The sequence below is a fragment of the Acanthochromis polyacanthus genome, chromosome 11 (genome assembly GCF_021347895.1).
Source record: "Acanthochromis polyacanthus isolate Apoly-LR-REF ecotype Palm Island chromosome 11, KAUST_Apoly_ChrSc, whole genome shotgun sequence".
Lineage (NCBI taxonomy): Eukaryota > Metazoa > Chordata > Actinopteri > Pomacentridae > Acanthochromis > Acanthochromis polyacanthus.
Genome location: NC_067123.1, coordinates 20,989,532 through 21,012,222, shown reverse-complemented (window position 1 = coordinate 21,012,222; position 22,691 = coordinate 20,989,532). Strand labels below are relative to the sequence as shown.

The following is a 22,691-nucleotide window of genomic DNA, read 5'->3' as shown; positions in this document are numbered from 1 at the left end:
CCAGAATGTTCTCTTTGATGCAGGACAGCATATGGTTTTTTTTACCATTCTGACCCACAATTCTCTGCACAGTGGAAGATAGATCACATACACCGTTCAGGCACGGCATTATGACCACTTACAGGTGAAGTGTCTCACTCAAATAGCAAGCTAAAGCCACTAACAGTGGACAGAGAGGTGATTTCACACCACAGGCTGTGATCAAAGCTTAAGGTGAACTATTATGAGGGACTAAAATGTCCTCATTGTATGCATCCTGCCTGCGATAGTATGTACTTTGTAAAGGTAGCAGTCTGCATCGAAAGGGAAAGGGGAAAGTATGTGATTTGTAGTGCAGGGTTATATTTACGTATGTTGTGGAGAAGTAGCTAACTTGGCCTTGAGATGATCTTTTTATTCTTGTAATGTTGAGGCCTCAATGACTTTAACTCAATTAAAATTTAGCACTTGACGTACCTCCATCTGTAGACATAAAGGGCCTTAAATTTAAAACAGACTGTGATGTGTGAAATGGGTGGATTCCCCATGAAATTTGTAAGCATAGTGAAGGTGTTTTATGGGTAATCTACCCAGAAAGAGTGATCATTCAGACACGTTAACATACAGCTCTTTACTCTTCTGTGTACATGCTGACGTGTCACCTGCACCCTGAGGATAATCAGCACACTGCTACCAATGACTGAAAGACACAGTTTCTCACTCAGACCACACTGGATATCATGCACTGCTGCTAAATGTTCCTTCACTGAGGACCAGTTTGCTTACAAGTCTTTGCAGCCTGTGTGACTGTCCACAGCTAGCTGGACTGTGCCTGTCAGGATGGTGAGAGGCTGTCACCATCACTGAGGCGACCGGAGGAAACATACATTAGCTTATGTTGGCCAGCAGCTCTTCCTAGTGTGTGAAATTGCTCGTGTAGTTCAAAAACGCTCCTCAGACAGCTGCCTCATTGGACAATGGTTTTTTTTTTTGCAAAGATTGACCTGTCATGTTTGAGTAAATTACAGATGTAGGAGATCTGTGGAGTCCAGAGCTGTTTCTGTGGAACAAGGCGGGTCTACATGAATATTACTAGGTAGTGGTTGCAATGTTCTCCCTGATCAGTGTAGAAAGATTCAGTTCAGTTTGGGGTTACAAATTAGGTAGGCAGTAGCAGTTGAATCTAGTCAGATCAGGTCTCCAATTCCAGGGCATTGCAGAGCTCTTGTATCTAGAAGACCACTGCACTTACCAATGAAATAAAACTTGGAGAATTTATCTCACATTGGACTGCACAGGTGGTTAGCACTTTCACCTTGCAGCTAGAAGATCCCGGCCTTCCTGGGATCTTTCTGCATGGAGTTTGCATGTTCTCCCTGTGCAAGCGTGGGTTTTCTCCAGGTACTCCTGCTTCCTACCACAGTCCAAAAACATGCTGAGGTTAACTGATGATTCGAAATTGTCCATAGGTGTGAATGTGAGTGTGATTGTTTGTCTGTGTATGTAGCCCCGTGACAGACTGGTGACCTGTCCAGGGTGTCCCCTGCCTTCACCCTAAGTCAACTGGGATAGACTCCAGCCCCCCACGACCCCAATGAGGATTAAGCAGTGTGTAGATAATGGATGGATGGATGGATGGATGGGTGAATCTCATAACAGCTAGTTCTTAGTTAAACAGTTTAAGCTTGTACAATACACGGGTCTTAAAGTCATTGTTTGCGGGGTACCTCAGAGTTCAGGATCTTTTCATTCACATTTAGACCATACTCACAAAGTAAAGTCTCCAAAATAGTTTTCTTTAGAGGAATATGCTAGATAATGCAGTAATAAATGCTAGAGTTGCCTCCTAATGTCATGACAGTCTGTCTGTGTCACACTAACAAGAAAAATTGCCACTGGCCATAAGTGCTTTTGTTCTTAAAAGTTTTTGCTGGTGCATTTAAGAATTCTCGAAGAATCTGTTGATCTGGTATCAGAATTTTTTCCAGAGGCATGATGGGATTGCGGTTGGGTGGGGCGGCAGTATGACTGTGCAGGGGTTGAGGGCACGGAGGAGGCACAGTCTGCTCAGCTGAGAGCAATGTCTCACCAAGGTACCAGAATTTCTTCATTAACGAAGACACACAGACATCAGAGGGACGGGGTTGGGGTTCTGGGGCGGGTGAGGTGGGCGATCTGCAAACACACCTCCCCGTCATTGCGCTGACTCGCTGTTCCAGACTTGAAAACTTGTTTTTTGGCCGCGTACCCTCATAGATCAGCCACAAGGCCTTGCACGCTGTGACTCACCTCCATAATCATAGCGTTTGTGGAGGCCGCTTCGCCTTTCTCTCTGCTTCCATAAGGCTGCTGGATTATTCCTGGAAGCAGTGGAGCGATACGTGAGGGGACACCAGGACAAAGATGAGACGGGAGGCTGTTAGATTTAGATTTTCATGGTGTCAAGTGACATCAGCTCTTGTTTGCATCCAATTCTGTCACCAAAACTGATTGAAATTGCAGTTTTGGGGTGTTTGTCCTTCACTACTCTGCTGCCACAACAAAAACTAGCAACTGCTGTCATGATTAGGCAACACTGACCCAACATCTGGATCTGTTCTCCACACCTGGGTGCTGGACACACTCTGTAAAGCGTATTTGAAGCACACACTTCCAGGGGTGGAGAGGAGGACAGTGTGCAAAGTCAAACTCCAATTGTCAATTAGTGAAAGCCAACAGAGGCTGCAGGCTGAGGTGTACAGAGCAGATCAGCCATCTTGGAGGACAAAGGCTTCAGTCAGCTCGGTTTCCTCAGACCAACACACAAACATACACACACCATAACTGAGAGGGCAGAGATGGCCCTGAGCTCAGCAGGACCTGTTTACCACCTCAGACTGAGCAAAGACCGTCAGCAAACATCCTCCACAGCAGGTCTGGACAACTGCTCATAAACACACACTGAAGATGGAGACCAAGGGCTCAGTGACTTTTATTTTAGCGCCTTTTATTGTCTACTACAGTCAGTATCAACCTGAAATCCTATAAATAATAGCTAATGACAAGCCTACAGGGGTTATTCTCACTGCATCCTGCACTCAATAAAAAAATCCCCAGTGTGCATCTGTCTTTTTTAGTCATGATGTCATCTAATGACATGATATTGTGGAATTAGTTTTTCCTCTACAATCATAGATATTGTTAGTTATCATTTGTTTGATGGTGGGCAGTCTAAGGCACACCTGTGCACTAATCATGGTGTCTAATCAGCATCTTGATATGGCACACCTGTGAGGTGGGATGGATTATCTCAGCAAAGGAGAAGTGCTCACTATCACAGATTTAGACAGATTTGTGAACAATATTTGAGAGAAATGGTGATATTGTGTATGTGGAAAAAGTTTTAGATCTTTGAGTTCATCTCATAAAAAATGGGAGCAAAAACAAAGGTGTTGCGTTTATATTTTTGTTGAGGGTATGAGGTGGAATGAAATTATTACTTGGGTCCCGGTTGTAGGCCAAAGAAATAAATGAAGAAAAATAAGGGAAGCAATATGAGCAATAGAAACAAGGGTTTACCAGTGGTAAAGGTCACTGAATACAATTTAACAACAAAAGAGGGACATAAAGGCAAGAGTACGACAATGAGTGTGATCGAAGAATGCTGTTTTATGTGTTAGGCATGTGTTATAATTTCCATGTTTGCATACTCAAAGATCCACTAGAGCACAACTTGAGTAGATTTTATTATTTGTACAGAGCTTTGTCTATGTGCAGTCCCAAAATGTATGTCTTTGCCAGCAGTCCATGCAGCCACTATGCTACAGGAACAGAAGCTACTGTGCATCTGTGCAACAATAATAACTACAACAACAGCTACATGTCCAGGGTGTTCACAGTGTCCACAGTTGTTCATAAAATTGTCACGGAATATAATCTAATTATTTTGGGGAACTATACAGTTTCCTGTTTAATGCTCCACACAAATCTGATATTTTAACAAACAGAAGCTTCAGTAAATGTTGATGCTAAAGGAACATAATTTATTTTCTAAGTTTGTTTCTATTGCACTTAGTTGCAAGTTGCTTCACCAACTTCTCCACCTCAGCCATAAAAACAGCATATTTTTATGACATTTCTGTGTTTCTACACAAGTTTTTCAAAGTGCCGTTTATAAATGTGCGTAATAACAGTTGGATAGAAATGCAATATTGATTTAGGTAATGAAGCTTTAGTGTGAGTTAAAGGGGAACTTCGTTTTTTTTCAATCTGGGGTCTGTTTCCATATGTCATTTCATACATGTGAGTGATGGAGAAATTCATTTTCAACATAGCTCCAGTATTTAGCCAGGCAGGCAGCTTAGCAGCTCAGCTCGCAGCTCAGCTAGCAAAAAGTATGGGGCAAGAGGCCCCCCCGCGTCAAAATCCGCCCTAACGTGCTTTTTCCCCACACTGACCAGCTCGGATAGTCTCAATGAGTGTCCCACAACATACTAGAGATGAGAAGTGAACGAAAACCTCCACATTACTTGGCGATTGCTCTTTGTTGTGGTCTGTATCCAAAGCTCAGGACGCTAGGAAGCAAATCTCGTTCCGAAATTGCGCGATAACTCGCGAAATCGCACGATAGCTCGCGCCAAAACTGGCGCAAGCTATCGTGCGATTTCACTTAACTATGTTAATATGAAATATATTGCAGTCTCTTTTTAGCACAGAATCTTCTAACACTGCTAATCTGGTTGACTTTAGTGCGCAGTGCCAATGTACTGATCTGACCATTCTCATAATCTCAAGTGTAACTGGTAAACAAAGACATCATTGTATTTCATTCAAGCTAACAGCTAAATCACTAAAATTGGAGCGGCAGTGAAGTTTAGTTTTGGGAGATGTCAGCGTTTCATGAGAGGACCTCTGCTCCTCCGTGAGCCGCCTCGCCAGCTGCAGGTCACATTGCTGCTTCATTACTGTTTGCCTGTGGCCCCATGACCCTCCTGCCTTCATTTGCACCTCGGTGAGGACCCACTCCATCACTGTTCAGGGGCCGAAACCTCTGTGGGCCTGACAAACACACATCACGCCACTGGCATCACGAGTGTGCAGCCAAGCAAAAGACCTGCATACTGAAGCTATTTTTGACTTTATTTTTCCTTGTCTAGTGGATGCTTGATTTGGTGCTACAGTTATTTATTGTAGTTTTTATTGGCTTTTATTTTATTTTTGAGAGTGCTTTTAAAGTTTACCCCGACAATTTCCTGTTTTTCATGAAGATTCACACTTTTATCCATATGCTAATATAACTGCACAAGGGTTTTCTAATCATCAATTAGCCTTTCAAAACCATTAGCTAACACAATGTAGCATTAGAACACAGGAGTGATGGTTGCTGGAAATGTTCCTCTGTACCCCTATGTAGATATTCCATTAAACATCTGCCATTTCCAGCTAGAATAGTAATTTACAAATGTGTAGACTGTATTTTGGATTGTTTTAATGTTATCTTCATGAAAAATAAAATGCTTTTTTGTCAAAAACAAGAACATTTCTAAGTGACCCCAGGTTTTTGAACAGTAGTGTAAAAATATATCATTTTCCATTCAAATGTATACTATTATACATTTTTAAATATGGGGTTGTATAAACTACGAACTTGAATAAAGCTCAAAAGTGAAAACCTCTCCTTTCATGAACAAAAGTCTGTTCATTTTATGACATATTTTAAAACATATGATCTTTTACCTTAAAGATCCTTTCATCATCTAACTTATCCACATCTTTTTAGCTCTGCTGATAATAATAAATTGTGTAAATCTGCGCCATAAACATTGTTACTCCACCAAGGAATACAGTGGAGTTATGTGACGATCAACATAAGTATGTTTGTCCGTCTGTTATTCCATCTGTGAGCAACATTACTCTAAAACGGAATAACAGATTTGGATAAAAATTTCAGGGAAGGTCAGAAATGACACAAGAACCAACTGATTAGATTTTGGCAGTGATGTGGCTTATAGTCTGAATCCACAGATTTGTTCAACATTTCTAGCGGCACGGCGTCACTGTAACTATGACAACAAGTGCATCAGCTGCCTTGCTGATGATCACATGATTGCAGTCCTACTACAAATCGACTGTTGTGGACCTATTGGGACTTATCCATTGGAAATGATTCAAGAAACAATTGATTAAATTGTGCGGGTGTTTCCGAGTCCCATCAATTGCGACCGCCTTCTACATATTTAGGTCACGTGATTCGCTATCCATACATAACGTACACATGCATAACACACGCCTGTGCTCAGCACAAGGTCATTTTGTTTGTACCGAAATCTATATTAAATGGACGTATTCTATGTTGCTGTGATTCCTGATCATCAACAACTAATGAATAAACAAATGCTGCATTTCTCAAAAAAAACAAAAACAAAATAATGCTGCGTTTCTGACAATGCCACATGGGGGAATGAACAACCTTGGCAGAGTACTGTACTCTCTAAGTTCTTTTCTTGTTCTCATCATTACAAGATGGTTCAAGTTGCAAATAAATCTCTGTAAACTGAGTGGAGTTTGGTGTCTCTCGCTGTGTTCCTGCTAACTTTGCAGGTATAGTAGCATCAATGTGCATATCTCAGTGTATCGAATTCAGTCCCAGGTGTTAGCATTTTGGGTTCATATTCTTTAACTTTTTTCACACGCAGATCTGAATGTGTTAGCTGTACGTCGCACCACAACGCAGATTGTAACAAAAGGGTGCCAGTGATGGCAGATGTAGATGTCTTCAACTGGACACTTCTCTATCACATCGTCATTTCAGTCACATGTCAGAGAAACCACTTTCACTTAGCGTCGCCGTGCTGGTGCTGTTATTTAAAGAAAGCTCATATCGCAGGGGCAAAAGTTTGATGACTGTGGTTTGATGCGTGAAGGCAAAGTGAGATTTACACCTCGAGACTAAAGCTTTAAAATGAGAACGGGAGTCTGCTGCATGACCCCTGAATGGTTTCCTATTAATTAAAACACACAGTGGCCCCTGTTTGCCCTTTGACCTCACAGATCACAAATTTTAGCACAAGTTTAGATGTTTATCTTTAATTTTGCTCATATTTATTTCTTTGTGAATTTTAGTTTGGTTTCAGACAAAAAACGACAAGAGAAACGACACCTTACTGCTTCAAATCCAAAGTACTGAGTGAAAAACGGACCAAATGATATTTGAGAAAACAAACATATTTAATTTATTATTAAATGACATAAATAAAACTCACAGCGAGTTAAAATACAAATACATAGTTTATGTACACGCGTTTGTGCAGGGGACGTCTTCTTGTCCGACAAAACCCTGCCAGGATGCGGAAGGCACTTGTGTCTTTCAACGTGGAACATTTGTATTGCAATCAGAAAAAGGCACATTTATACTGATAACACACAACGTTAATTTATTCTATATACACACATGTACACATTTATGTTAGCAGAACTTTTTTTTCTTATATAGTTAAGAATAAAAACAAAATGTCAATGATTGTTCAGTTGATGCTGGTTGTGTGGAGTCAAAAAGGTAATAAACATGTTTAAAAAGATGTAATAAGCATGTTGGGACTGACTAAGAGCAAAGAGTTCTCACTGAGCAGCTATTCTACTGCTGCTTCTTTGGGTGAAACTGAAATGGATTGTCTTTCAAGTTGTGTCTTTGCACATCAGCTTTGTTCAGTAGATCTTTGGAATGCATACGCTACAGTTTATCACAAACAGCCTTGCAGGACCTCTTCTCCAGGACCTGTGTTTATGTCTTTATGCTGCTTCAGGTGTCTCCAGCCTCCAGAGACGACGACTGGGCAGCAGAGTCAAAGCTTCAGTAGCTCTGAGCTACAGGCGCCCAGGTGGCGGTCAGCCTGGCGATGGAGCTCTCAAACTGGGCTTCTCCAACACCAACCTCGCTGAGGCTGGGGTCATACATGGAGGAGGGAGAGGAGACGGGCAGTGAGGAGGTGAGGCCCGTGTAGGAAGATCCCCTCAGGAACTGGGAGGTCAGACCTCCGGGTATGGAGCCGGAGGCCGAGCCTGAAGGGGTGAGGGTGGTGCCGGCTACTGACCAGAGGCTGGGGTACTGACTGTGGACGAGAAGGTTGGTTTGATTTAATATTTTGTGGGGTCACGTAGGATGATATCACAGATTACTGAGCTTTCTCGTCCCATGACATGTAACCAGTGATGCTCCAGTGACGCTGAAGTACTTTTAAATCGCATCTGACACAAAGACAAATGTGTTAATAAAAGGTTAGGAGGCTCACCTAGAGTTAGATGTGGAGTTGGTGGTGTGAGACAGAGTGCCCATGCCCGTGGAGTTGGGGATCGGGAGAGCAGACCAGCTGTCATGAGTCGGCAGAGTCCCTGAAGTGTTGTCCATGTAGTTGTCTGAAAACAAGGTACAAATTAGTGCCGGTTCTTGTGTTTATTTATATGCATTTTTAACACCAATGCTGTGATAGACGGGGTCCGAGGAGGGTCTCACTTGAGCTGGAGGTGCGGTGGGGGTAGTGGCTGGGATATGGAGCTGCTCTGTGGCTCCTCAGGCTGGAGTAGCGCTCGCAGTAGGAGCCGGAGGAGTGTCCGGCCGTGCTGCTGAACTGAGGGGGGCTGCTGCTGGGGCAGATGGGACTCTGGCCGGGGAGGAACCAACCTCCAACTGCAGAGGAGAAGATGAGCCATTAAATCACACACCAGAGTATAAATATTTGAACAGAACAACCGAGCACACCCTAAACATAGAGTACGGTTCAGACGTCCAGTAGAGACACCTGTGCTGTCAACTTCTATTGATTTTTAACTGAAAGAAGCCAAACTCACGCTGAGAGTAGCCAGACTGCTGATTGTCTGCGCTGTGATCAGGGACTTCTTTGTGGTCGCTCCTGAAATCAAAAGCAGTATTAGCTACTCTACTTCTCACATACTAACTTAGCAACTTGAGGATAAGTTGAAGTTTTTAGTCTGTACCTTTCTTTAGCGTCCAGAAAGGCTTTAGCAAAGGGATTGTGCTTTATCTTCAAGGCAGTGATCTGTAGGAGATATACAGCTATAAGCATTTCATCTGATATTTAAAGGAAATCAGCTGATGAGGTTTAACAGTGAGGATGTTGGTGATCGTTGCACAGATGACCTCTTCGTTCTGGTAAGCGGTGACAGCGATGAACTGCGTTTCAGGGAAAGACTGGCTGCTGATCATCTTTTGGATGCCTCCGACCTTCACGATGTGTATCCGCGGCTCGTACTTGTGCAGAGAATTCAGCATGATCTGTGGAAACACTCCAGGTAATGTCACCATTAGTTCATTTTTTATTGATTCTAGGTTTTTTCTGATATCAAGTTCAGTAAAAGCGGTATAAATCCAGTGACATCAACAGAAAAATCACAGGATTCCTTGAATGAAGTGTCTTTCTCAAGAGATAAATGATACACGTTTTAGTTATGTATCCAAATCTGACAAATCTGAAAAATTTAAGTGAGAAATATGAGTAGCTGTTCACTGAAAAACTTAATGTGTTTGCTTTTCTGTTCCATAAAACCCTTAAGGACTAATTTAGAGAAGTAACGTATCATAAATTTGAAAAGATTTTAAAGATTTTCCTATCCCATAATGAATATTTCTTAGCGCAAAAATGACGCGCATTAACGGTCCCTCACCTGTCCGCCGCCGTTCAGTTTATTGGAGAGTTTGACTTTGCTGAAGGAGACGGGTGCCTTCATCCAGTGCGCTCCGAAGTTGGGGGAGTCCGGGTGGATGTAGACGCAGCTGGGGCTCTGGGGCTCCGGTTTGCCACCGGGGACCCACTCCCCGTTCACGTATTTCCAGCGGTTGTTGTCCGCGGCAACGAAGTCCAGCAGCACCGAATACATGGCGTTCGGGTCCAGGCCGGTGACGCTGGCCCTGAGAACTGGAAACATCCTCCTGGAAAACAAAGATGGAGTTTGTAACAATTGGTTTCTGAGGGAATTCTACCAAGACTTTGTTTAAACACGTTGATCTCAAGCAGATTAATCACATAAGCAAGTTTCGTGCTATTTTTATAAACCTCCTGAGGCCTCCAAGGCCTCTGGGAAACTTCTGACAGAGAACTTGTGTATGAGTGAGTCTCTTATGTAGATTTGAAAACCAGCTTTTGTAGTAAACAATCTTTTAAAAAACGAACCTGAACTCTTAACTTTGAAATACGTCGTGCGTAAAATGTGGCCGACCTGTGCGCCAGCAGCACCACTGCGGCCTCTCCACAGTCTGCTGCATTGAACCTACCTCCCCGTCTTTGTCACGATCATCTCGTTGGTTAACTCTTTAAACTTGTTCCATAAGTCTGCGTCATCCAGGGTCAGTTTAATATCCCTCTCTGACGCGTCTCCTTTCTCGCTGCCCTTTTGGAACTCGTTCTCCACGGCGCTCAGGAGATGCTCCAGGCGCTGGTCGGGGTTGGAGGAAGTCATATTTCCAAGCTGTGCGGATAGACCTAAATCCGAGACGTTACGCTGATGGGACTCCGAAACAGGCCCGATGGATACTGGTGTCTACACCCAGAGGCCTCCTCATTTAAGGGCCCCCAGGGACCTCATGGTGACGTGGGGCGTGGTTTGCGCGCATACACCTCGCCTCCTCTGTGACCAGCTTCCCCAAAGGCCTCCCCCACTCCAACCTGAACCTCTCTCCACAATTCTACTAACGTTTAGAATTTATAAATTCAAATTTGACCTATAAGTATGATTTTTTTTAAATCAGCTGTTTAAAATGTTTTAAAGTCTTCAAAGATGACTTAACAGTTGAAATTACAGCTTGGATGAAGCTTAGGATTTATAATTTGATACCTGGATAGCTGTGAGAGTGTTGGAGCTGATGTCATTCAAAGCTGCATGAGCAAACAAAAGAAGGGAAGCGAGGAAAGAGAGCCGTGCCTTTGAACTCAGTTGTATATTTGCAAATAGTGCTAATCTTTTGTTGTCCCAAATCCACATGGCAGACGACTTGTGTTCACTGACTAAGGGCCATTAGGGGAGACTCTGTGTTCCTGTTGTGTCAAAGTGTGGCCGGCCCACAAGTGATGCCTGGATTTGCAAAATGGGCCTCCAGGGTTCCCTCTGATATTAAATGTTTCAGCCAGGTGGAGGCTAATTCTGCTCTAATAGTCTCGGTCTGGTATAGTTTAACACCAGATCTCTTAAGTCCACTGCACACGTTAAGTGGAAACTGCAGCTGGCTAAATCCAATTCAGTGGTGTGATCCATGACAAGGCTGAATTTAGTCAGTGTTGTGGGACTTTATTGAGGCCATGTCCACATGTATCCGGATATTTTTAAACCTGAATATCCGCCCCCCTACGTTTAGGAAAAAATCTGCGGCCACACGTCTCTTACTCTCAAATATGTTTTCCACTGATGTAAACAGAGCACACTCTTCTGTATATGTTCTGTTCTCAGGAACAATATGAGTAACTTTGTCATTTGCATTTTTCATTTTTCTGCAACTTTATGGGTTTTTTTTTACTTTCACCATGTCAGATGAAAATGGTATAAATTTAACAATTAGATTCTTCAGAAAACAGAGCAAAGGTTCATTTTTTCCCTATAATTCTCTGGATTGTTGTCCACTGTACTCGTTGTGTAACTGTCACTGATTTTGTACTATATTATCATAACATTTTTTCTTCAGTATAAACTGACCTATTTTAATATGTGAGCTGCTGAAGTGCCACATGATCCTGTAGGTGTGTCTGTTTTCTTCAAACTTGCAGCCGAAGGCCTCAGGGAATAAATAACAGCATCAACGGAACTTTTTAAGATAAGATAAAATAGGATTAGCGTTGCTTTCATTATACACAGTGTACAGTGAAATTCCGGATAATTTTTAACCATACAAGATAAATAAGTCAAGAAAATAAAATAAGAATTTAAAAAAATAACTAATTAGTGGAGTAAAAGATTTAAGTAGAAATCTTCACAAAAAAATGTACAAAAACTGTGGAAGTGGCAGCATTTAGCAAACGAACAGAGCATTGTTAAAGTAACAGATGCTGTGCAAAACATTAAGAACAACTTCAAATTTCCAAAGAAAACTAGTTTTGAAATAAGTTCAGTTTCAACAACGTTATGTTTGAGTTTGTAGACATTACAACTTACAGACAACAGTTCATCTATAAAAGCACAAAGTATGTGGAACTGAATGACAGTATTTTACTTTATGATCAAAACAACTTGCAAGGTCTAGAAATTATTTAAAATGTACAGTTTTATAAATTCACAATTTTCAGTTAATGTCTTCTCTGTAATTTTTTACACTTTGCAAATTGGACCCTCTGATGTTTGACATCCTTGTTGTAAATAATGATCATCAACATTTTAGTTGTATAGCACAAAAGGATGCAGCACACACACAGAATGAAAGCAAGTTACTTTTTTTATTAGTTTGCAGAGTTTTAAAAGCCTCACTGAAAAGTTTTAGCATATTGTTAAAGTGCATAGCAACTTTTACGCATTTTATTCTCAGGCACATACATGGATTTCAGTGATGACGATGCTTTGAACATGTACATTTGTTTTCGAAAAAACTATACATGCAGGTGTTTTTTTTCCTGCACTGACATGTGTGAGATTTGTCCTAAATGTGTGGAAAGTTTTCAGCATGAGCAGAAATCTTGTTTAAACATATATGAGTGATGGAAGTTCATAAATTGATTTCTTTCTTTTCTTTTTTTTTTTTTAAAAAGCACAAATGAGGAAAACAAGTTCCAGGAAACTGGAGAACTCCCAGCTTCCTGCTTTTTGTGTCTCCACTAATCTTCAAACCAAACCTACACTAAAGATCTCAAGTACAACGTGTCAAGTAGAAAGAAAAAAACTCTTGCTTGTTCTTTCTGCCATTTTGTTTCTTCTTCTTTTTTGGTGCTTTTTTTACTATTTTTTTGGAATTAGATCATCTTTGATGAATATTTATGCCAATATTGAATTGAAAATGAATTCCATTTATATTTTTTGCATCTTTTTGTAGTGATTTTGTGTCTTTTTGTCGTAATTCACTTCTTTTTGTATTGATTTTGCATCTGTTTGTGGTGATTTTACATTTTTTGTAGTGATTTTTTGTGTTTTTGTGGTAATTTTGCAACTTCTTGTAGTAATTTTGCATCTTTTTGCAGTGATTTTTTGTTGTTTTGTTGTGATTTTGCATCTTTTTGTAGTGATTTTAGATCTTTTTGTAGTGATTTTGTCTTTTTGTTGTGATTTTGGATCTTTTTGTCTTAATTCACCTCTTTTTGGAGTGACTTTGTGTGATTTTGTTGCCATTACATGTCTCTTTTTTTGGCGATTTTTGTGCCTTTGTGGTAATTTTGCCTCATTTTGTTTTTCCTCCTAAATGCCATGTGTCTGTGCTGTTCTGATGAAGTTCTGATTCTCAAAAATGATGGAAAAAAGTCTGTTAAAAAGAGATAAATCTGGAAAACAATGAATTTAATTTATATCATATTAAATATCACCTGGTGTACTGTATTCAGCATAATGCTCATATAGATTTTACTGGTCGATCTGAACAAAAGTGTTTATGCTTCAGCCTCCTTGTTCTTGTTGTTTCCTTCTGCTTCCACTGTCTGTGATGTACTTGGAATTGAGTGAGGGCTTTGGAGCGTGACTCCACTTTACTACACCACTTCCTCCAGTTCTACAGAGGCCATAAATGTAAAGGGGTTCTCTCACACCTTTCCATCCCGTATCATTCAGCAGCCTCTTCCTTTTTATTTTGCAGGGCGTAGAGAAGGAGACAGAGAGTGTTAAAAAGCGGCTGCATACAGAATATAACCCCCCACCCCAGACCAGCCTTCAGGCTCTGCTGACCCCCGACGGACTCACAACAAGAAGCTTCCTCATATCTCCAAGTAAGGATTCATGCGGCGGTCATGCCTGTTTGGTAAGTCAGGGATGAGTCGACTGTAGCTGCAGCAACAAAACACTCTGTTGGCTCGAGCTTCAGCTGTGTGTTTGTCAGGTGTTGCCGGGGCGAGGATGATTAAAGCACAAAATAGCACAAAACATCCTCGCAACATGACTGACGGGCGAAGCTGGGCTAAAGGAGGAGCATCTCCGTCCCACATGGTGAGCGAACGTCTGCTCCGAGATATGAAGTTTGCTTGAAAAGCCACCTCAGGTTTCCCACAGCTTTTCTCCCCACACAAACACACACACACTGCTGCTGCTGCTGCTGTCCGGCAGGCTGAGGGTTAACCGATGCAGGGCTCTGCTCTGGCATCAGCACACACTCACCTAGGTGAGAAATATTGCAGAGGTCTGGTGCTTCACAAAGAGACAGTTATAACGATGCATATTTTCCAGAGAACTTTGCTGGCCTAAATAAGTAAACACAGGGAGGCGGATGAGTCAGCCCTGGGAAGAAAAAACACACACTCTCTCTCTCATGCAAACACACTCACAAAGTCAGTTTTCATGAACTATGACATAAGTTGGTTACTGGACAAAATAACACAGCAATAAAAATTAGAATTTTACTGATATGAACAACAATAAAACACTGTCAGACCTAAAGGGAAAGAATACATTTAACAATTTTTCTGATGAAAACACAGTACTGTGATGGAGCACACTTTTCGTTAGCACTGATCTGCTGACTAATTTATGTTATTATTCCGCCAAGGAAGGCAGCAGAGTTATGTGACGATTGGACAAAGTTTTTCTGTCCGTCTGTCTGTCTGTGCGCAACATTACTCAAAAACGGACTAACCGATTTGGATGAAATTTTCAGAGAAGGTCAGAAATGACACAAGGACCAAGTGATTAGATTTTGGGAGTGATGCGGGTTATCGTCTGGATCCATGGATTTTTTTAAGACTTCTGTATCGTTACAAGATAGCGACACGGCGTCACTGTAACTATGACAACAAGTGAACACTACGTCAGCTGCCTGCTGATGATCACATGATTGCAATTGCACTACAAATCCACCGCTGTGGACCAACCTGTCGGAAATGATACAAGGTACAACGGATTAAATTGTGGGGCTGTTTCCAAGTCCCATCAATTCCCACCACATATTTACGTCACACGATTCGGTATCCGTACATAACGTACACATGTGCTCAGCGCAAGGTCATTTTCTTTGTGGGTACATTTATATTCAATGGCCACATCATATGTTGCCGTGATTTCTGCCACAATTTTTTTTCAAGATTTCAACTGAAATGTCGGAAATGATACAACTAAGCAGCCTTGATGGAGTACTGCGCTCTCTGAGGACTTTTCTTGTCCATTTTATGGCACCAGTTTCTATCTGTCCTTTGACCTATTCAGAAAAAACTTGGCCAAACACCAAAAGGCTCCATTTTTTTAAGTTTTATTATTTATTATTTTCTTTCTTTTTTTTTTTTGTTATTAATTGTTTAAATAGTCTCTATGCTTCTGTGGATTGTGGTTGAGAAGGATTTTATTTTGTAATAACTGATGAATAGTGGAACACTTTGCATCTATAATTAGTGAAGACATCCTATACAACTGTAAAAACATCCTTGTACAGTGACTATTTATCTCTCTCTTACTTGAAAACCCAAATTACTAGAAATAGCTTTAAAGAAGATATTTCTGAATAGTAGCTTTAGCCCTGCCTGCTGCACAGGAAGGTTTTCATACTGAAACAATAGTTCAACCGAAAATTAACCTTGCTGGAGAGAAAAGTTCATATTAATAAGTCAATTTAAGGACTCTTTCTGGAGGTTTTTTTGTTTATTTTGTCAGTGAAATAGTTATTTTTGTGTCTCCTAAGCTCATTCTGATGCATTTCAAATCATCAATCATCACAAACAGCAGACAAAAAGAAGGGAAAAAACGGTGCAAATGCTTTCTCACAATTCCTCTCAACTCAGCTGATTTAAAGGTGTCATTATTAGGTCACTTGTCTGAGCTTGTTTAGCAGCAGCACATACAGAAATGCTAGAAGATCCCAAAATTAGCATCTTGAGGACATCCCAGAATAAATAAAGCTGTGGCACTGCAATACAATATCCAATATGATATACCGTAAAATATGGTGCAACACAATACAGTACAAAACTCTCCAAGCAGCACTTCCTTACATCCCCCCTGATAAAGACTGAAGCCTTACCACATGTACACACACAGACACACACTCCCTCACACACTCACACTCACAATCATTCCCAGCCCTCCCTGATGTGGATTGAGTCCTGAGCTTCGTCTGTCACTTTCGCGTTTCCACTTCAAGTTCAGAAAATCTAAACTTTCCTCTTCTAATCACCCGTCCCTTTGAAAGGGATAAAAAGAAATAGTGGGGACAGTAATTGCCCCCCAAAGCTCCCACCCCTCTGCGGCCCCCGCCGGCCCTCATCTAGGTGCCCTACAGTAGACCTTGAGACCTTTGGCATGCTAATGACAGGAGGCTCGGCTTTGACACTACGGGGACAGACCCGGTCCTGGATAAAGGACCGGGGTGAGGAGACCGTGAGGACAGTTTGTCCTGTCAGCACTGAATGTCTGTCATTAAACAGCAAATGAAAAGTAGGAATGATTGAAAATCTGAAGCAAGGCATTGCTGAGATGAATTAATAAACATGAGCATGTTGGGATCAGAGAAGAGAAACCAGAACGTTTGGGAAGGAACCTGGAAAATATCCTCAGTGAAACATTTTCAATTGATCCATAGAGCATTTCTACTTCAAACTGAGGAAAACAGACTGGATTTAATCTGGATTAAGATACTTTAGGTGTGATCAGAGGAGATTAGATGAAACTTTGCTCAAGATAAGAAAAGACAGGAGTTCGTTAATCGTGAAGAAAGTTCTTGTGTCAGATAGAGCATCCATATAAAGTGGATATGGTGGAGTCCTTTAGCGTTATTATTGTTGTTGTTGTTAATATAGACACATAAAATACAAATTTATAAAAGCAAACAATAATTGAATTAAACTAAATCAAATTAAATTAGACTAACTGTGAAAAATATCAATAATAAAATGAATACATATGAAGAAAATAAAATGAAATACAATATAACTTTAAATTAACCGATTAGACTACTAGTTAGAAGGCCTCATGATAAATTAAATTGTTCTATATATTTTAAAAGAAGAAACTGTCAGACTGAGATCTACTGGGAGGAGGACAATAGCAGCAAAAACATGAGAGAGAAAGCTCAGGAGGATGTGTACATAGACCAGGTCAGTCTGTGGCGGATGGAAAGTTCCCGGCTATGAAAGATCATTTCAGATTCCTGACTCCTGAACAGCTCATATTCTACTTTAATTTACCAGACATTAACACTGTGATCAAGCACTGAATTCACTCAGTAATTAGGCTTCTTTCATAATATTTGCTCTTAGCTTCCTGAAGCACTCGGCGCATTTTTCAGCTCCAGTCGACAAGTGTGTCTTTCAAGAACTTCCTTTGTTGCAGTGTAAAGGCCTCTTTTTCTTTTTTCTTTTCCCTTAACATTCAGTAGCTTAGATGAAATGTTACTGTAGTAATTATTATTTCATATCAAAGACATGCCATCATGACTCCATTTTAAGATATGAGCTGCTTTTTACTGATTTTCAGGTTAAAGTGTTCTCTGTAGTTGCTACCTGTTTTGTGTCATTTCTAGTAAATTCATTTTTACATTGTTTGCTGCAGGTTGTGGGCACAACAGTTAACCAAAATGAAACCGGATTTAAGAAATAGTTCAAACTAATCATTTCACTGTGAAAGCAGGCAGAACTAGTCTCACTTCATTGGAGAGTTTTTTCACTTTTACACTAAAATTAGACAAAAAGAGAAGATTTTTGCTAGCCTAGCCGCGCTAGACAACCCACGGCAACGAATTTAATTCTCTGCCAGGGTGGGTCTAGTTACCCTCCATAAGGCTCGAGGCTGGATTCTCCTAAAACTGGCCGGACGAATCACCATGAAGTGTAGAGTCAGAAGGCGGGCGTAACTAAGTGACGACAGAGGCGCGACGATTCTGACAGAAACAACCAGAAACAACTAGCTTAGCTGCGCTAGACAACCCACGGCAACGAATTTAATTCTCTGCCAGGGCCGACAACAAAAACGAGAACAGTCGTTGAGCTCCATTAGCACCGACTCTGAATAATCTTTCTGTTAACATGTCTGTAATATACTTGAGCTTCACCCATTGACTGAATAAATAAGGCTTCACTTAACTCCCGCATCCTCTGATTTCCGGCGCTCTAGGAGCCTATTCGTTGCACTGATTGGTTGTATACCTACCCAATTGCTGCAGAGTGATTTGATAGACAACCTTTTAGCCTGCCTCCCTCCCTGTCAAGCGTGCCTAGACCCTTGCGTCTTCAGAACATAGGTCTAGCGCGGCTAGGCTAGATTTTTGCCGGACCAAATGTATGACCGTACACTGCCGTTCAAAAGATAATTTTATGCATTCATGAAAACTCACACTTTTATCCATGTGCTAGCATAGTTGCACAAGAATTTTCTAATCATCAATCAGTCGATTAGCAAACACAATGTAGCATTAGAACACAGGAGTGATGGTTGCTGGAAATGTTCCTCTGTACCACTATGTAGATATTCCATTCAAATCAGCCGTTTCCAGCTAGAATAGTCATTTACCACATTAACGATGTCTAGACTGTATTTATGATTAATTTAATGCTATCGTCGTTGAAAACAACTACTTTTCTTCCAAATATGAGCTCATTTCTAAGTGACCCAAACTTTTGAACGGTAGTGTATCTTTTATGTAGAAAACCTTAATTAGAGAAGTTGCTACATAAATGTATTGAAAAGTGCAATATTTATCTCTGAAATGTAGAAGCAGGACTGCATGTAAGCCACACAGCAGCCACAGGTTCACACTAACACACTGAAGTAGGAAATGCATTTGAAACATTTGTTCTGTGCTCAAAAACGACTCAAACAATTGCTGTCAATCGAGTTAATTTATTATTCAGCTAAATATTTCAACTCTAGAGGAGCTGGTTGGTTTCTACACATTTGAGGAAATAGTAAAACTGACAGGAATAGGAGGGATCAGGAGGGGCTAAATAGCACAAGACCATGTAGGAAGAAAATCCAGCAATGATCAGAAGTATAAAGTATAAAGAACCCTCCAAAAAAAATGTTATTTTTCTTTCTTGTTCATGGTTCAGATGAACATTTTGTCTGTATTGGACCATATGTTTAATCTGTAGCCTTTCACTTTTCAGTTATATGTGTATGACAAGTCAGCATCAACTTAAAACCCAGGTAACACTGAACACTAAAACAGTTTTTTTTCTTGCTGGAATCACTCCTGCTGTTCACATTGTCCATTTAAAGCTCTCTTTAATCTTCATTGCACTTTAGAATGTAATTCAAGCAGGCTATTCACATCTCATTATTAAATGCATGGTTGTGAGTTACAAAATCAAATTTAGTGATTTAGATAAATCTTGGAAACATTATTGCGATGGGTTACCTTGACTTAATAATGTTGCATAAACTTAATACTGTGCGTATTTTAAACTCAAAAATGTGCATTAATTGATTTAACACTAAATTCAAGTGGAGGTAATTAAATGAAATTTGCATGTTAACTTAATTTCCTATATTTTGTGGTGTATAAAAACAGTTTAACTAAACAGAGCTGAGGTTTTTTAGTCTGAATCCAAAGTCACACTGCCTCATGTTTGGTTTAGATCAACTAAACCAAATGTCTTTTTGCACAGAATTAGGACATCCTACATCATTTTGGGAACACATGAGGAATAATTACAGCAAGCAAAACCTGTCAGGCTAAAGTCACAGGATGACACAGATGCAGACGTGCAGCTAAAACTGGAATCAAGTTAAACAAACACACGTAAACTTTCACATATATCTGTTAAATACAGAGGAGCAGGACAACGAACTGCTAATACAGCACCAAGCTCAGATTGTTTTTGTGTGCACAGTGTTAAAATAGACGTCTGTGCAGTGGATGTGCCTTTGTTTGTTGCTTTAATCATTCATGCTTTCAGTTCTGTGTAGGCCTCATTCGAATAAATGTGTGTGTGTGTGTAACATGACAGAAAAGAAACCAAGAAAAAGACGAAGGAATACACTGAGATTAACATGATAAATAGTTTAATCTGATAGGATAATGTTCCTGATGTAGAAATCCCATGTTTTGATGTTTGGGATTAGGCAAACTGGTTTATTTTGTAACAGTTTTTCAAAGTAGCATTGCACTGAATGACCCCGATTTAGATACAAACTTTTCTGTATTTTTTTTTCTTTTTTTTTTCAAACTTTTCTGTATTATCTAATCCAGATTAGCAGTGCTGTAAATAGAACCACATGTTAGAGCGAAGGCTGCTGACTGTGTAAAGAACAACAGATAAAACAGTCAGCACGTGTTCGCTTTACATGTATAATAAAGGAACACATCCCCTTCCATGTTTGATTTCAGTCAGACCCCATCTGACCCACAGCAAGTAAATACAAACACACAAATAGATCGTGAATGAACATCTGTTAATTAACAAAAAGAAGAACGTTCAGAGTTCACCTGTGGAGAGGCTAGTTTACTGAAACTTCTGTTAGAGGACACATACGATCACCTCTGATGACTGTGTCTGTCTGACTAATGTACAGTGATGAATGACAGGTAAAATAAATAAACTGGTTTTGTCTGATATTAACAGTTTTTAAAAAATTCTGGGAACAAAGTCCTTCATTGTTTTTACTTTACTGTAATGAAAGACTAAAAATGTAACCAACTCTCTGGTTCAAGGGTGTCAGACTCATTTTAGTTCAGGGGCCACATTCAGCCCAATTTGAGCCCCGTCCACATGAAGAAGAAACGAGGTCTAAACGCATTAGTTTCTTGCCGAATCTGCGTATCATCCACACGAAGACAGCGTTTTGGGGGTCTGTAAATGATCATTTTTGAAAACGGGTTCCAGAGTGGAGAGATTTTGAAACGCCTTTTACGCAGCTCCGTGTGTACGGGCGATCCGCTGCTTTTCAGAAACGCGTCATAGTTTTGTATCTTCATTGGCACGCATGCGCCACATGCGGCCACGACAACAACAATGGCGGCGTACAGTGTAGCAAAGGTGCTGATGAAGCTCTCTGTTTACAACTTTTGCCACAAATGAGCATGCCCACAATTTTTTCTTCTGTTTGCGTGTTTCCGTCATATCGTTACAGCGCCCCCAGAGGTCTGGCATGTGTTTTACAGCGTTTCCATGCGTATCGAGTGCATTTGTGTAGACGCATACATTTTCTGAGACGCCTTCGTCTGTTCAGCGTTTCGTCTTCGTGTGGATGGGGCCTTGATCTCCAGTGGGCTGGATCAGTAAAATTCAAGCATAATAACCTATAAATAGCAATAACTCTAAATTTTTCCCTTTGCTCTAGAGCAAAAGATGACATTCTGATAATGTTCACATTTAATGAATTATCTTTTTTACAAAACATTATGAACAATCTGAATTTTTTGAAGAAAAATAAGTTCAATTTCAACAATATTATGCTTCAGTTTGTCACTTATGCGTTACAACTTACAGATCACAGAGTATCTAAAGCACAAAACATTTAGTCGTAGGTGTCTGGAACTTAACGACATAGCATTTAACTTTATGATCAAAACAACTTGTCAAGGTCTAGAAATCATTCAAAATTTATAATTTGCAGTTGATCGTGTCTTGTCTAAGTCGTCCCGTGGTCGTCACAAATCAGGAGTGTTGAATGATGTCATATTGTAGCACTTTTCACACACGGATGCAGCTGGTCCCGACTGATTTTTTTTATTCTGTAAGCTAAAATTGCACACTTTAAAAAAAAAATATATATATATATATATATATTTGAATTATAAAACACTTTAACATTTGTACATCCTTAACATAGGACATTTTGCTTTTTGTATTATTCTTACTATTTGTTTTGTTTACTGCACATTTTTACTTGTTTATCTGTATTTAGTGTGGTGGGAACTGTACTCTTCTGCTGTAGCACATTCCCCTCGTAGATTAAGTATTTCTAATAATCTGATTTGCTTTTAGTTAACTATATTAGAAACTTTAATCTTGCAATACAAGTAAATAAGATTGTTTTTCCTGAGCTTTCTTTGATACTTTATTTCCTTTTACTGCCATGGTCATTCACTGACTCACACGTCTTTATTCCGGTTCACTGTATTTGTGCTGTCTGTTCTTGTGGACTTACACTACCGTTCATAAGTTTGAGTCACTTAGAAATGTCCTTATTTTTGAAAGAAAACTTTTTTTTCAATGAAGATAACATTAAATGAATCAGAAATACAGTCTAGACATTGTTAATGTGGAAAATGACTATTCTAGCTGGAAACTTTTAATGGAATATCTACATAGGAGTAAAGAGGAACATTTCCAGCAACCATCACTCCTGTGTTCTAATGCTACATTGTGTTAGCTAATGGTGTTGAGAGGCTAATTGATCATTAGGAAACCCTTGTGCAGTTATGTTAGCCCATGAATAAAAGTGTGAGTTTTCCTGGAAAACATGGCCTTGTCCGGGTGACTTTTGAACATTAGTGTATCTGGGGGCTTCTACATTTTGATTCACGTAGTATAAAATCAATACTATATAGAGACACACAAACAGAGAAACATTCTCATTTATTTATGACTTTGCACCACAGTAGAGAGAGTGAACTTTCAGGCAGACTTTCTTCCTTGCAAGTTTGTTTTTGCACTGTTTCCTCTTTTTTTTTCAGTGCG

General features: G+C 40.2%; 2 protein-coding genes across 2 annotated transcripts in view; both read right to left on the bottom strand.

Annotated features, from left to right (window-relative positions):
• tmem222b (transmembrane protein 222b) overlaps nucleotides 1-22,691 on the bottom strand; it is a 538,745-nt gene that overhangs the window by 380,034 nt on the left and 136,020 nt on the right. The window lies entirely within an intron of this gene.
• tbxta (T-box transcription factor Ta) lies at nucleotides 7,776-10,428 on the bottom strand. The gene is made up of 8 exons (XM_022219944.2): nucleotides 10,244-10,428; nucleotides 9,637-9,901; nucleotides 9,113-9,247; nucleotides 8,950-9,011; nucleotides 8,803-8,864; nucleotides 8,468-8,641; nucleotides 8,247-8,370; nucleotides 7,776-8,066 (listed from the first exon to the last, which is right to left on the bottom strand). Exons 1-8 carry the CDS (start codon nucleotides 10,426-10,428, stop codon nucleotides 7,808-7,810), a joined length of 1,266 nt encoding a protein of 421 aa, XP_022075636.1. The 3' UTR covers nucleotides 7,776-7,807.